This window comes from Phyllostomus discolor, chromosome 11, assembly GCF_004126475.2.
Source record: "Phyllostomus discolor isolate MPI-MPIP mPhyDis1 chromosome 11, mPhyDis1.pri.v3, whole genome shotgun sequence".
Taxonomy (NCBI): domain Eukaryota; kingdom Metazoa; phylum Chordata; class Mammalia; order Chiroptera; family Phyllostomidae; genus Phyllostomus; species Phyllostomus discolor.
In genome coordinates, this window is record NC_040913.2 from 1,806,306 (window position 1) to 1,821,285 (window position 14,980).

General features: G+C 57.2%; 1 protein-coding gene across 8 annotated transcripts in view; it reads right to left on the bottom strand.

The window, feature by feature from the left end:
• The window catches only part of NBEA (neurobeachin), a 449,525-nt gene that overhangs the window by 14,501 nt on the left and 420,044 nt on the right, over positions 1–14,980 (bottom strand). For all 8 annotated transcript variants that reach the window (XM_036011183.1, XM_028526291.2, XM_036011184.1 and 5 more), the window contains 2 exons: positions 12,487–12,654; positions 2,080–2,169 (listed from right to left, as the gene is read on the bottom strand). In XM_036011183.1, coding sequence (XP_035867076.1) covers positions 2,080–2,169; positions 12,487–12,654 — 258 coding nt within the window. The remainder of the gene's footprint in view (positions 1–2,079; positions 2,170–12,486; positions 12,655–14,980) is intronic.

Sequence of the window (14,980 nt, forward strand, 5' to 3'; positions counted from 1 at the left end):
GGGCAGCGTGGAGCGAACCTATGGACGCGTCCACTGTTCACCTGGCTGGCCGGGGTCACAGCCACCGGTGCACAGCGAGACAGCGACAGCCTCCCGGGACAGGGCCTCGCGCACCCTTGCGTGCGGCTCACGGCTCGCCCGCCTTCCCCACCGCTCTGGGCGACGGGGCTCACCCTGCTTTGCTCACTGCGCCCCAGGTCCTCCAACACCTCGCGTGTGTGTGACATGGTGGAAGGGAGACGCTCCCAGTGCCGGTGCTGAGCACCGCCGAACTCTGGGAGCGCCGCCGCGGGGCCGCAGCCAGCGGGGCCCTGGGAGTGCGCGCTGCTGAGCACTCGCGCGTGGCTCTGGCTGCACGCACGAACCCTCCGAGGCACGGCCCGAGAGAGCGTGGGTTTGCTTTGTAAAACGTTCCACGCCAGTTTCGTCTCTGACAGTTTCCCCTGGGAAGGTAATGAGTTCTGACCGGGCATTAATCCAGCTAAGTGTTTTTATCTTGTTATTAAACAGAGAAAACTGACTCAGGAATAAACTCTTCTGCCAGAGCGTTGCATGAGTAACGTGTGAGAGGTACTCTCTTTGACAGTTTGTTAAAAAGGCTTCCTCGCGAGGCTGCGAGGCCACAGCTGCAGGCCAGCCTGGGGACGGGGGGCCCGTGTGGGGACCAGGGCCCTGCCTGGGAACTGGGGCCCTGCGTGGGACCGGGCGTTGGTGTGGGACGGCACGCCCCGGCAGACCTGGCACGCTGTCACGTGAGGCCCAGCTCGAGCAGAAGGGTGTGTTAGCAGCTGGCCCCGGACTGGGCCCGGCTGAGCGGCTGCAGAGGGCACAGTGCGGAAAAACACACGCATCGACCCCTGTGCTCCCTGGGGGTCTGATGATCGGCTCCCCAGTGGCCGGGAGGGAGCGTGTGCCCGTGTGGCCAGTGTTTACGGTCACCCCTGAGACCCGGGGCTCCCTCCGCACTCAGCGGGGGTGGGGAGTGGCTGACAGGGTAAACCGAAGGCGCGAACAGTGCATCCCTCCCAAGGAGAGGGCCCCCCCCGAGAGTGTCCACACGCGTCGTGGGCCGCGCCCCAGAGCCCCCTCCTCCAGAGCTGGGGCCCTGGCCGCCTTGGCCACTGCCTAGGAGAGCCGATAAACTGCTCTTCCTCACGTGCTTCTTTGCAAATAGCGAATACAATTTTACCTTCCAGCACTTTTTACTAGGAAAAAACTAGTGAAAACAAAGTTTCAAAGTAAATTCTAAGTAAGTTCATTGGAAGACTTTCTGCCTGAGTCAGACGGCGAGGGAAACGCTCGCGCTCGCCTCTCATGCTCGCCTCTCGCGCTCGCCTCTCGTGCTCGACTCTCGCGCTGGCAAAGGGCGGCACCCGTGCAGGTGCTCGCGCACACAGGAGGGCACCGCCTCCCCCGCCGCAGCCGCCGGGAGTGAAGGCTGCGCTGTGCGCGGCGGGCGCTGGCGGACACCCTGCTGCGTGCCAGCCGCTGGCCTCGGTGCCACACGGCCCGAGTGCGACTCTCTCTCTCAGGGACACCGAGGGGAGCAGAGGGGCACAAACGCCGGCCTGAGCCCCTCGCCGGCCAGGGCAGAGACGCCGTGGGTCCCAAGCCTGGCCCTGGGCCCCTGCCCTTGACCCCTCTGCCGGGGCCACCAATTCCCTTCACACGGCTTTCCTTTCCTTAAGATGAACTGCTCCCCTCCCGTCCCGCCCCCAAACAAGGCTCAGCTGGGCCATGCGTGGTGTCCGTGTGCTCTTCCTTCCAGTCCGTAAGCCCACCCCGGTCTGGGGCAGGTGTATGTACGCCGCCGCGTGCGTGAACAAGCTCACACAGAGGCAGGCAGAGTCGGGGGCGGGGGGATGGCTCTTCCTGCAAGTCCGCAGCCGAGCCGGCCGCAGCGGGACCTGCAGGCGGGGACTGCCCTCCCCTCCGGCTCTCCCTCGGGGTCGGCACACCCGGAGAGGAGAGCCGCCCGAGGCGCCCGGAAGCCACTAAAGTGTCGCTGCCGTCCCCCCACTAATCTGACCACGTGCGCGTGCGGGACAGAGCAGCGCGACCCCGGGGCGGCGGTCTCACCAGGTGCATGGCCGAGCTCCGGGGTGGGTGCGGCTCGATGAGCAGCTGGGACGGCGTCTGGCCCAAGGTCTGGATCTGCACCTCCGTGGCCTGCAGGGGGGAGGGAGGGAGCGGCCGTCACAACCCACGTGCATCACTGGGGGCGGGGGAGGTTGGGGGGGAACGGGGGGGCCGGACACCTGACCTCGGGAGTGTGGCCCCCGTCAGCCATGGACAAGGCCCGGGCCGAGCACCGGGGCCCCGCGTGGCTGCCGAACGTCCGGGGGTCAGTGCCGGGGAGCAGGCCTCACGCCCCCAGCCACCGTGCTCAGGGACACGCGGCGGTTCCTTGAGCGAACGCCCACCCGGGAGCGCACGCATGCCCGGACCAAGGCCCGTGTGAGAAGGGGTGCTCGGGGTCCTCTGATGGAGTGAGCTTCCGGACCTTCCCGGGCACGCAGGGCTGGGCCGTCGAGGCCACGGCCGGCGCCAGCTGGGACTCCGGGGACCCCGAGTTCCCATCAGTGCGGAAGGCGATCAGCAGGAGGAACACTATGACTTCCGTGAGAGGCCAAACAGGTGGAACTCGCACTGAAAGGCTGCACCCTAGCTGCCGCTGTGCTATTCTAAGGTGAACCCTGGAACGCTAGTTCACGGCATGAGTTCCTTTCTCGCCACAGTCTCCGGAGTTCGGGGGAGCGCCAACCCCAGGAGGGCGGCGTTCCGCCACGGCCCGGGCGCGCGGCGGCCAGGCGTCACAGGGCCTCAGCGCTGCCCGCGGAGACTGGCAGCTTCCGGCCTCGGGCCGTCTGGACGGCGGAACGTGTGTGTTTTGCATGTGTACGTCCGAGACACGCCCTCATAAGAGAACTACACGTCTCTTCTATGTGTAAAGTCTGCAGGCAAAATATTCCAACACGTTAAGCCAAAGTCAGAGAGATTTTTTTCTGAAATATTATATGCAATTTACGTTGATGAGGAGAAGCACGATATTTACTGTGGTTGTTACTCCGTTGCCATGCTCATTTCCCCTGAAATGGAGGCACCGGGCCGTGCGTGGAAGGGAGCCCCCTAGCACGGGGGGGGGGGGACAGGAGGCACAGGGCCCACCTTGCCTGCTGTGCGTGGAAGGGAGCCCTTTTGGGGCTCAGCCTGAGGAGGCCTCTCTGTTCTGCACGAGGGGCCACGTGTGCCGTCGTGGCCGTGACGCCTGCCTTTCTCCTCTGACCTGCCGCCGCACCCCTTGCTCCGTGGCCTTCTCCTCCTCGCCTCCCCTGCCAAGGCAGCGCTGCCCCCTCTGTGGGTGCAGACACGTGGCCGGGACCAAACCCCAGAAGAGGCACTAGGTGTGCCATGCTGTGTGTCCAGCACGCGTCTGCCTGTTAACACGCATGACCTCACGGCCAAGGCGAGTCCGAGCTCAGAACAACCTTGACGTGCAGGACGCACTCAGGCGCTCGAAAAGCAGGAAATCCCACTTTGCGTGAGGGAGTGGGCCTCCCCACTCTGGCTGCACACACCAGCAGACAGACCCTGCTGCCCGGGCCTTCCTTCCGCACGCACAGGGCAGGAGAGCCCGGGCAGGTGCACGCTCCGCCTGCGCCATCGCCGCAGCCCCCAGTGCTCACTGTAACTGTGGCCGCGCCGTCTCTCTGCCCCAGGGGGCGCCTCCGGGGCCAGGAGCCACCAGAGGGGTGGTGCAAGGAGGCCATGAGGGCGGCTGTCCAGTGTCCCGCTGCTTCCCGAGAGGCCGCTGCCCAGAACACGCCGAGCTCCGTGAGGCACTGCAGGTGCATGACCTGCGACCCCAAGCGCCAGACCACATCCACACCAACAGTCAACAACTGACCACTTCCCAAAGTTCAACAAACGTTCATTTCATAAACGTGGTTGCTGGGGAGCACAGAGAAGAAATTTCAGAAAATTTCCTTAGTGTGGTGCTTACCTCACTGTACCGCTCTTAGGATAATTCTGTATTAGTGCTTAAAAGTAGATATTCTTCCTGCCAAAAATTTTTGACATGCAACTGAAAATACGGGATCTGTACCACTTTTCAGCCCTATCTCCAAGTCTACACATTCTATACCAAACAGGAAGAAACCAAAAACAGTGGAATTTTAAAAGAGAAGACCACCGAATGGCAGACTGCATTGTAACCGATAAGCCTTTGCTTCTGGTCTATTGCCCTGATAAAACGAGACCATGTGAAGCATTACTTTTTAATGCTGGAAAATCAGGAGCACAATACATCAAGCACATAATATCTGCATTTTATCACTTCTCGCTTTATGAACGTTAAAGTACATAAAAAATTAAAATGCTCTTTTACATCCAACTGCTCCCAGTCATCCAGAGACACGACCAGATGAAGAACGGATGCGTCTCCTCCTGCCTCGGCGAAAGGTGGCGTCGGGCCCGGGCGGACACCGTCCTGGCGGCGCTGTCGGCGTGCCTTGGCCGACATCCGGTGAGCCGCTGGAGGAGACCCAGGTCCGCTCCAACTTCCAGGCCCCACTGGACAGCAGCTGAGGGGGGCACTTAGATGTGCTCATCGCCCGCCCAGTGCTCGCTTTCGCTCCTGGGGTAGAACCCTAAAAAAATGGAGAGGCGGCTTCTCCTCCTGCCCGTTTCCCCTTTGCCACGATGAGCGGTAATGATGACATCTCGGGTGTGTACCCAGAAGTGCATCCTACGGTGGCCATCGTCTTCACGTTTTGAGGAGCCTCCACATCGTGTTCCGGGGGGCCTGCAGCATTTCCATTCCCACCCACAGGGCACAAGAGTCCCGGTTTCTCCGTACCCTTGCCAACACTTGCTAGGGTTTGTGTTTTTGGACGGCGTCAGACCTACTGGGTGGGAGCTGGCATCTCAAGTAGTCTGGTTTGCGTTTGCTCAATCATCAAGGATGCCGAGAACCTTCCATGGGCTTCGTGGGCATCTGCATATCTCCTCCGGAGTCTCCATCGTCCCCATGAGAGTGTGATACGCTAGGGTCCTGAAGGCACCTGTAGCACCTGTCTAGCACACAGAAGGAACGCTGGGTAGCTTTATCTTGGTGGGACCGATCAAAATATGCAAGTTTCCAAGCCAGAGACATTTCACTGAGGATTTCCAACATTTTTGGGGGAAACACTATGAAAAGCTTCTGGGGGGGGGCGGTCTGAGAAGTCTCCTCACAATCTCCCCGTGGTTAGTCCTCAGGAAGAAGACGGACACTCTTCCGGATGACCTGGGGGACTGGCCTTCCCGAGAGCCCGGGAGCTAGCAGGCCGCCCCTTACGGGTTCTTCCAGGACTTCAGTCCTTCGCTCACTTTTCGGCTGGTCACGAGAGAGTGCAGAAGCGGAAGACTCGACCCAGAAACGCAGAAGGCTACGTGCGAGCACTCAGCACAACACCGAGCCCGATCCCCCCGGGGGACAAATTGATGCAAAGTGAACCACGCAGGCTGCTGCAGGAGAGGAGGCGGGAGGAGGGAGGGAGCGGTGGGGTGGGGTGGGGTGGGGGGTGGCAGTGGTGGGGGAGGGGAATGAGCGATAAGGAGTGACCTCTTCTCACCACAGGATTATGTTCACTTGGAGTGTCCAATCACGAAAATAAAATAACTAAAACAGTAAAAGCTGAGACAGACTTGCTTGGGATGTGGAATGACACCCGAAGATGATATATCTTAGAGCCGTACACCTGAGACCTATAGAATTGTATTAACCAATGTCACTCCCAAAAATTCAGTTTAAAAAAAGACAAAGATTCACCAGGTGGTGGGTATAAGTATTTTAAAATGAAACCAGACACTTTTATTAAACTGAATTCATCTGAAAATAATATTGCATCCATTCGGTAGAGTAAAATGTTCTTTGATTTTGACATAAGTGGGAAACAATAATTTAGATATATCATACTGAGAATTTAAATGGCTTTAAATAGGCCCATTATCAATATGTTTGCAACCTTTGAAAACGAGCCCTAAATGTCTAACTGAAGCGAGCAGGTGCTTAGATTGAGTGATGCCTGCCTCGGCGAACCGCAGCGTGCACTGCGCTGTGAATGACTTAATTTACGCCGAGGCCAGGACTGTGTACGTAACTGGAATGTATGCTAACAGACGAGGACACGCCTCCCAGCCCTCTCTGTCGCCAACGCAGGCTGCAATTTCCATCCTCCTTCCTCGTGTCAAAGAGGACTTCAGACGCTTGAGAGGACATGTGGTCAATTCCTGAAGGTCAACAGTCAGCACTCCCCGGGGCCACACGACAAAACACCACGAAGAGGAGGACAAGCGCGCTCCACGTCAGGTGGCACGCACGTGCTCTGACCACTGTTCCACTCACGCTGTGCTCGCGGACGGCGGATGCCCTCCACGCTGCCGTTGGTGCGGGCAGGACGAGAGGCCCGCAGTACAGACTCAGCCTGCCGCCTGCCGCGCCGTCCCGCGGGGGCCCCAGCCCGCGTGCACCACACAACCACGCTCCGGCACAGAGAAGCTTCCGTGGTTACACCCAGCATCGTAAATGCGGTTATTTTTGAAAAACAATTTTGGATATTTTTCACTTATTATATGAGTATGAGCAGCAAAAAAATTTGTGGTTTTGTAATCTCTACTAACCACATATTAACTGTGGTGTGATCCCACAGGGCCTTTGGAAGCCCCAAAGACTGACAGATTTATTTTTCAGGAAATAAGAGAAGAAATGATTAACAAAATGGCTGGTAAAGATTCTTTTTTTTCCCCAATGTTAGCATCTTGTCTTCTGACTTTATTAAACATCTCAGTGTTCTTCAACGGCCCATTTGTTTTTTTTTTAATTTTATTTTAATCATTGTTCAAGTATAGTTTTCTGCCCTTTACTCCCATTCCAGCCTCCCCCCCACCCCGTTTCTGTCCATGTGTCCTTTATATTTGTTCCTGCAAACCCTTCCCATTCTCCCCTGAAATTCCCTCTTCTCTTCCTCTGGTCACCGTCAGCCTGGCCTCTATTTCAGTGTCTGGGTTATATTTTCTTGTTTCTTTCTTTTGTTGATTAGGTTCCTGTTAAAGGTGAGATCACATGGTATTTGTCTCTCACTGCCTGGCTTGTTTCACTTAGCATAATGCTCTCCAGCTCCACCCACGCTGTTGCAAAGGGCAGGAGCTCCTTCTTTCTCTCTGCTGCAGAGAATTCCATCGTGTGAATGTACCACAGTTTTTTGATCCACTCATTGACTGATGGGCACCTAGGTTGCTTCCAGCATCTAGCTATTGTGAACTGTGCTGCTGTGAACATCGGGGTGCACAGGTTCCTTAGGATTGGTGTTCCAGGGTTCTGGGTAAAGATTCTTTAAAACATCTTGAAATTTCCCCTGTAAATACTGGAAGTTTTACTCAGTTGGAAGTTTTAACATATTCAAAGTATAAACAATTTAAACTAACACAGTTTAATTTGACAAAGTGGAAATAAACATCAGATGTCCCTTCAGCTTCTTCCATAGTTTTGGAAGTCGAGTATCATCCTAAAACAAGTGAGCGTTAGTAACAGTGTTTTGTTATTTTTAAATTCCTACAAAATAACGGGGACGGAAGAAGCCTGGACTTGAGAGTCAGGAGCCCTCACCCAGGCCTGGCTCTGAGGCCACACTGAGCTGGGTACTGGGAAAATCACGGAAGAGGAGTTCAGGGTTGAGTTAGGGTTAGTTTTAGCGTTAACACAGTTCAGAGTTGAAGAGTTTAGAGATTAATGGTTGTTAACTGGGAATGTACAGGAAATGCCTTGAGAGACTTTCTTCAGGATAGACCTGCTTGACCCTGCTCCCTGCATGTTCCGAGACGCCCACGGGGTGGGGAGTGTTTTAGGTGCCATTAGGTGGGTGTGATGCGTGTATCTGAAAGTGGCTGAGTGGGTGGGGGTGGGGTCACAGAGGACACAGGAGTTGAACACTCTGCAATCGGCTGGTGGGTACAGGAGGGTTCCGTACACCCTTCTCTCTCGCGCCCCAGACAAGCCAAGTTCTCCAGACCACCCCGCACACCTCCAGCAGAGCGGCGCTTCCCAGGCTCTGCTGCTGTGAACACGGCAGCCGGGCCCCGCAGGCGGGTTCCGGCTCCGCAGGCCCAGCAGGGTCCCCGGTGACGCTGCCACTGGCGGTCTGCGGGCCATGTCTGAGGGGCAAGCAGGCGGCAGCCCTGGGGACCACAGGCAGGTAGGTACAGGGTGGAGTGTCTTGGCCATTGTTGGTGAGTAAAAACAGAAATCTGATCCCATCCCTTTTATTAATATGTAAGAACGGGAAAGGGTCCGTTGTCATGCGGGAAGCGGTTGCATAGCAGCGGAGCTCACGCATAGACGCGGGAGGAGCGAGCAGATGAGGGTGTCAGCCAGACGGGACAGCTGCAGGCCCCCCCCCCCCCCCCCCCCCGAGCGGCCCGCGTCTGCACATGCAGTCGGTGCGCGCCCCGGCGCCCTGTCTTGTCTCTGCCTGCGGGCTGTCACGATGAAGCTTATTACCAATTACTGCTTTACAAGGCACAGGAAGTTAAGCCGTCATATTTCCCTCAGCCCGAGACCCGCGGCTGTCAGAGGACGTCAGTTTTAAATCTGACGTAGAGAAGAAAACGACCTGTTGTTCTGACCTCCAATTTCTCGACATCTTAATGCCGTAACCGCAGAGGTTCGTCGTGCTGCTCCGTGGTCTCACCTGCGGGGGGAGCAAGTCAGTAACCCGAAGCCGTTTCTCCCAGTCCTGCCCTGAGTCCGAAGGTTGAAATGTGGGAGGTTTTTTTTTTCTTTTTCGAACGGGACATTCATATATCAGATATTTCTCTTTTAGGTCAGAGTTTTGCTTAAGGATTTGAGAAGAATCACCTTCCCTAGGCTAGCTGGAGGTCAGTGTAATGTAACTGCAATGAGTCTTCCTTTGGTTTTATTTAAGTAAAAATGTAGTGATCTCAGCATTTTAAAGACACCGCAACAAATACCACCAAACAAAGCGATGCATTTAGCTCAATACCAGGGGTAAGGTTTGGGACGTGGCTTTGTTCACGAGCCTACGTCTGGCCGTTCCGGGGGCACCGACTCCCAGGCCCCCCGCACACAGCACGGGAGCCCCCCCACCCCGGAACTCAGGGGTGATGCTCTGAACGGAGGTGCTGGGCCTTCCCCGGGCCTCCCCCAGGGGTGGGTCTGTGCCAGGGGGTCCAGGTGACCACCAAACAACGGGCACGCCAACGTGCCGCACTAAGGAGCGCCCTTCTCTACACCGCGGATGCGAAGTGCTTCCGTGCGAGCACACGTGCGTGCCCCAGGCTCCTCCGGGACAGAGCGCGGAGCCGCAGCAGGACCAGCCCCTCGGCCACGTCAGGCAGCTCACGCACTCGGCTGGGTTCTCCTCTGTCGCAGGCTCTCCGATGCTTGCACGGAGCTCTCTTGTGGGAACACGTTAGCTTCGTGGCAGAGGACGTAGGGAGGGTAGGGAGTGGGAGGGAAGGTGGACTCGAGTCCCATGAGGTCACTCAAGCCGCTGAACCCGGTTCAATGTGCTGAGCTGACGCAGGTGTGCGGGGTCAGGGCCGCCATCTCTGTGGGCCTGTGCGCTGGTCCCGCTGGCCGGGGACAGAGGTACAGGTTGGCCAAAAAGTCTGTGCGGCTCTTTCCGTAAAATAAAGGGCGCATGTCTCATTTTCACCAACAACTTTACTGATTTGGATATTCTGAGTCCATTGGCCGTCTCCTGCTGTTGGCCTCTAGTGCGCAGAGGCCGGGGCGCTGCCAAACATCTTCCAGTGCACGAGACAGCCCCACAGCGAAGGGTCATTTGGTCAAAATGTCGACAGGACCTAGAAACTTTGCAAACGACTTTTGACCAATCGGTCACGGCACCTTCTCCACACTCTGCACAAATATTTTTTGGTTGTTTCAGTTGCATTTTTATCTTTCTTGAAGTAATAAAGCATATAGTGTGCCATAATGAATGTTTCATATTTTCTTCCATCATCAATATTAAAAAGGCTGCACGAGAATTCACCGGTTTTGACGTTATTTTTGAATGCACGCTGACACGCTGATAGGACAGCTGTCACAATACAGCCTAACACAACGGTTTGAAACAAGGTTAAGACAGCTGAGCGCTGCAGAGCCACCGTCGGAAAACGCCACGGGGTTTGGGCCCCAGTCGCTAGTGCTGCGGGCACAGGCGTCCCCACCCGGCGTCTGGAAAACGGGTGGAGGCGGGGACGACACAGGTCGTGAGCCTCTCGGAGCCTCCGTGGGCCCCTCAGTGCTCAGCAGCGACCTGCTCGGAGTGAGACGCTGGAGGAGGGTCCTGAGCTCCTCAGCAGCCTGGGGCGGCCCGGCCCGCAGGCTTGCGAGGAGCTAGGCACAGCGTGTGACACTCCGTTTCGGTCCTCTGTGCCACCAGCAGGCCCGGCAGTGTGACGGGCACGGCCCACAGGACGCTCTGCCCGTGGCCCAGAGCTGCGGGGCGGAGTTCGCAGGAGCGGCCTCGGACGAACCCTCTGCCGTGCGCAGGGCGTCTCCCTTCTGGTTCCGTTTCACCTCTCGCTCATCTCTCTCTCCCTCACTCACGTATTTTAAAAAATCTGCTACTTGTTTCTGTCGGTCCTTACGCTGCCTTGCACTTTCATCATATGCCACGTGCTTAAAACACAGGGTGTGGCAGACGGAACGCCTGTGTGAGTGTGGTCAGGCGCGTGAGCGCACGGGTGGGGTAGTTTATAGTTTTAATTTGAACACTTCACCTAAAATGTCACATGGTGTGCCTGAGTGTGATATTGTGTTACAGGACTTACATGCTTAAAATTTTGTCATAAAAGAGTCTGTGATAAAAAGGGGCGTTTTTTGTGCTGAGCCCTGCATTTGTATTTGCCCAAGAGGATTTCAGGTTAACCTGCAACTCTCTTTAGAGGAACAGGGCTTTGTGATGAGTAAGTGTACGTACACGACATTCAGGAAAAGTAAAAAATAAGTGGGAAGTGGTCTCAGAATAGAATAAGAAGCTGTTCCAGGAATTTTCTCTTTATGGCTCGAGCACTGGCTGTAGAAGGAGACGACAGTCTGGTGGGGGTCTCCAGCACCGGGCGCGTGCCCGGCAGAGGCGCACTGTGCAGCGAAGGAGCTCGGAACGACCCCTGCAGCAATCTGATTAGAGCCCGCGCACCACGGGGGAGACGCTAAATTCGGCACGTGTGATGCTTTGTGGAGAAAACTCCCTTATCGCACCAACTAATTCCGTTACAGCTGGCGCCCCCCACTCACTGGCTGCCTGCCTCCGCCGCTCACTGCCAGCTCCAGGCGGCAATGCCATCTCCTCGTGCTCACAGGACGGCGCAGTATTGCGCCGAGCGCCACGCTGGCCGTGTGTTCTCCCAACACACGCCCTCGGGGTCCAGAGACAAGGACCGTGGGCCCCTCCCCTCCTCCACACACACACAGCCGTGCTGGTTTTACAGACGTGCACACGAAAGGACTGTGTGGACCACCAGCCGCCCACCTCTGCAGTTAAACACAAAAGCCAGAAAGCCTGGCACTGGCCGGAAATGCAGACTCACAGGTGAGGGCGCCTGGCAGGGAAACCCGCCACGGCGCCTCCTCGGGGTGGCCATGCGTCCCCCACCCCTGTCTGACTGTCCTGTGCGATGCGGACGGGGGTGGGTGACGCTTTACCGGAATACCTGCCCTAAAGGTGCTCACCACACACTCTGACACGGCGGCCGTCCCCTGGAGCGCTGCGAGAATTTGTAGAACGCGCAGTGCCTACCTGTTTACTCAGGGGCACCGGCCTCTTCTCCCCGGGGTTGTCAAAAAATGACAGTGGACGGCACAACAGCAGCCATCCGGTGCGGATGAATCAAAAGGGCACCTATTTTTTGGGTCAGACTGGCAAAAATTGTAACAGTCTATTTTTTGGTGTGCCGCAGAATCGTGGTAATTAGTTTGTGTGCCACGGGCTGAAAGAGGTTGAACGTCGCTGCTGTAACATGTAATCCCCAACTGTTAGCTGTAAAATCTCAGGGCGAGAACATGTGGGAATAAGGTGCTACAGCCTCATCTATTTTAATGATGCGTTTCTGAGTGTTCTGTCTGGAAGGCTGTGCCTTTGCTTCCATTACAAACACGCTGGCAGATTGTTTTTATGGGAACTAGAGTATTAAAATATTCAGCTAGGTCTCGTTAATAACACACATGAGCCGTTAGGCATCTCAGCGCGGAAGCTGGAGTGGAATAAAGGGAGGGAGTGGGACCGCATTCTCCGTGTCTGCGGCTCACACAGGAGCGGTCTCACTGCTCGGTTTCGGCACGCAACACTCCTTTCCCCCACACCTGGCAGGTTTGTGTTTCGGAAACCCTGGTGCTGAAAGGAAGCCAGTGCGGAGAGACGGAAGTCGGGTCTGTGTCTGAGGGGACGGGCCTCCGGCCCCGACGGGACGCACACCTACCTCCCGGAGCGCAGGGTCGGCGACGCTGTCCAGGTTCACGGAGCCTTCGTAGGTCAGGTAGTGGAAGACGTTCAGGGCGCGGACCGCCTCCGGTCCCCGCTGCTTGTAGCCGAAGACCAGGTCGATCCACTGGTGCAGCTGGCAGGAGACGAACTCACTCTCCAAGGCCTGCGAGGGGTCGGGAGAGAGCGTGAGAGTCCGCCCCGCCCCGCAGAGCGCCCTGCCTTCTCCTCGCTTAGAAAAGTCTCCACGAGCAAGCTGGACCTGCTCTCCGCTGTCCTGTCTTTCATCTGCAATGTTAGGTCTTCTGCTCCCACCAATGGCGAAGCAGGGCCGCTGGCAGAACAGAAACCTAAGAGAAAACTTTCTTAAATGCTTAGCTTTCTCTTTGCTCCATCCCTATATGATTTAAATGTCAGTATCAAACAGATTTCTTACAAAGACAGTGTTTAAAAAAATAATTTGAAGTTCCTGTTTTAACGTCACTTTACAATGATTTCATTCCCAATTTTTAAACATTAGTTTTCTGTCAAGGTATTACTTTAGTTTTTTTAATTTAAGTTTTTCTTTCTTATTGAACTGATTTGGGTAACACTGGCTAATGAAATTCTGTAGGTTTCCGGTGCACATTCTGAGACACACCGTCTGTGCACTGCGCTGCGTGGTCGCCGGCCCAAGTCGAGTCTCCGTCCACCACCATCTGTCCCCCCTTCACCCTCTGCCACCCCGCCCCCACCCCACCCCCTCTCCCTCTGAGATCACTGTGCTGTTGTCTGGGCTTGAGTTTTTCCCTTAACCCCTCCACCTTCTTCACCCAGCCCCAATTTCAGAGACTTTGATACACAGGTATTTTTCTGCCTAAAATCTCCCAGTTCGCCTCTGCAGAAAGAGCATGCTTCCTTCTACTGCAGACCCTGCTACGACCCAGTTCCGGAGTCACCTGACCGTTTCAGGCGTCTGCCAGCTGGCGGGAAATGAATGCAAATCGCCGAGATGGGAGCCAGTGACTGTGCTAAGCCGCCAGAGAGAGTCGGAAAAAAGAAGGCCTTTTCGGTTCCTAAGAAGCCACCATAAGCTCCCCAGAGGTGTTCTGCCACGTGGGCACGGAGTCCCAGCTCACGCCCGTGGTGTGAGCAGCGACAGCAGGCCCACGGTCCCGCTCGCTCGCTGCGCGCACGTGCCGTCGGGTCCTCGCTGACTCTGGGAGCTCCCCCGTGTCACCCTCCTGCGTTCCCCCAAGTCAGGCCCGCCCTGCTCAGCTCCAGTCTCATGTCTGCTCCCTGAGCTGCTCGGCCCACACTCCACGAACCCGTCCGAGCCCCCACCACAGCTCGTCAGGCCCTCGTGTTTAATACAGGAAGAGGGCACGCACGGACTCATTGTGAAAACTGATTTGCATACAGGTTGTAAAGTGCTGCTATAAAAAGGATCGGGGTTTTCACCAATTAGCACGTAATTGTTTCAAGCTTGCAGTCTGTACCCTCAGCTGGAATACAAGCACTTAAAGACATGGGCCATATCCAGCGCTTCTTCCGCACGTCCCACGGCCCCTAACCTGGCGCTAACGTGGGTTTGAGTAAATCCTCACTGGCTGGCTCAGCAACGGGAAGACGTACTGGTCACGAGAAAGGAAGACAGGAGACGACGGGAAGTGAGAGGGGGCATGGGAACAGAAGCTCTGTCATTCATCCCACACGTGGTGACGACCGTCCGCTCCGCACCGGACTCCACTCTGGGTCCCAGACACTGCGGGCAACACGAGAGACCAACGTCGCAGCCAGAGGGTCTGCACTGCGGCGGGGGGAGCCGCCCACGCCCAGGACAACCGGGAGACGCAGCGCGTGGCCGAGGTGGCGAGTGCCAGGGAAAGAGAAGGGCGGGGCCGCTGTCAGAGGCGGTGGCCGGGGCCGGCTCCCTGGGGCGTGCCACAGACACCAACCACCGTGAGCTGTGAGAGCACCCGGGGAAGGAGGGCTTCCCTCGGAAGAAACAGAGCCCGCTCCCGCGCTGGCTCCCTTGCTCTGCAGCGGCGGGCGGGGACGCGCCAGATGGGCGGATGGGCGGTGCTGCAGACGGCAGGGGGCGCCGGGACAGCCCAGACGGACTCCCCGTCCCCAGAAGCACACCCCACGGAAACGCACGCACGCCAGGGGAGCACCATCCCGTCTCTCTCCAGCCCGATTCCGGACCGCCCACCCCCCATCGGAGCCGGCCTCGAGAACACCCGCCAGCAGATGAGCAAGCACTCGGTGTCCTCGGGGAGACCCCGGTCTCTTCCTGCCTGGCCCCCGGGGAAACAGGCCGGGGCCCACGGTCTCTTCCTGCCGGGCCCCTGGGGAAACAGGCCGGGCCGCCACGCCGTCCCGTCCCCAGCGGACGTGACTGGACTGGGGGCTCTCCGCCCGCTGCCCCGACGCAGCGCTCCGCACGCCTGCCCCGCCCCCCACTCTGGAAGCCCGGAGGAACGAGAGGGCGGATGACGATGATGGATGGA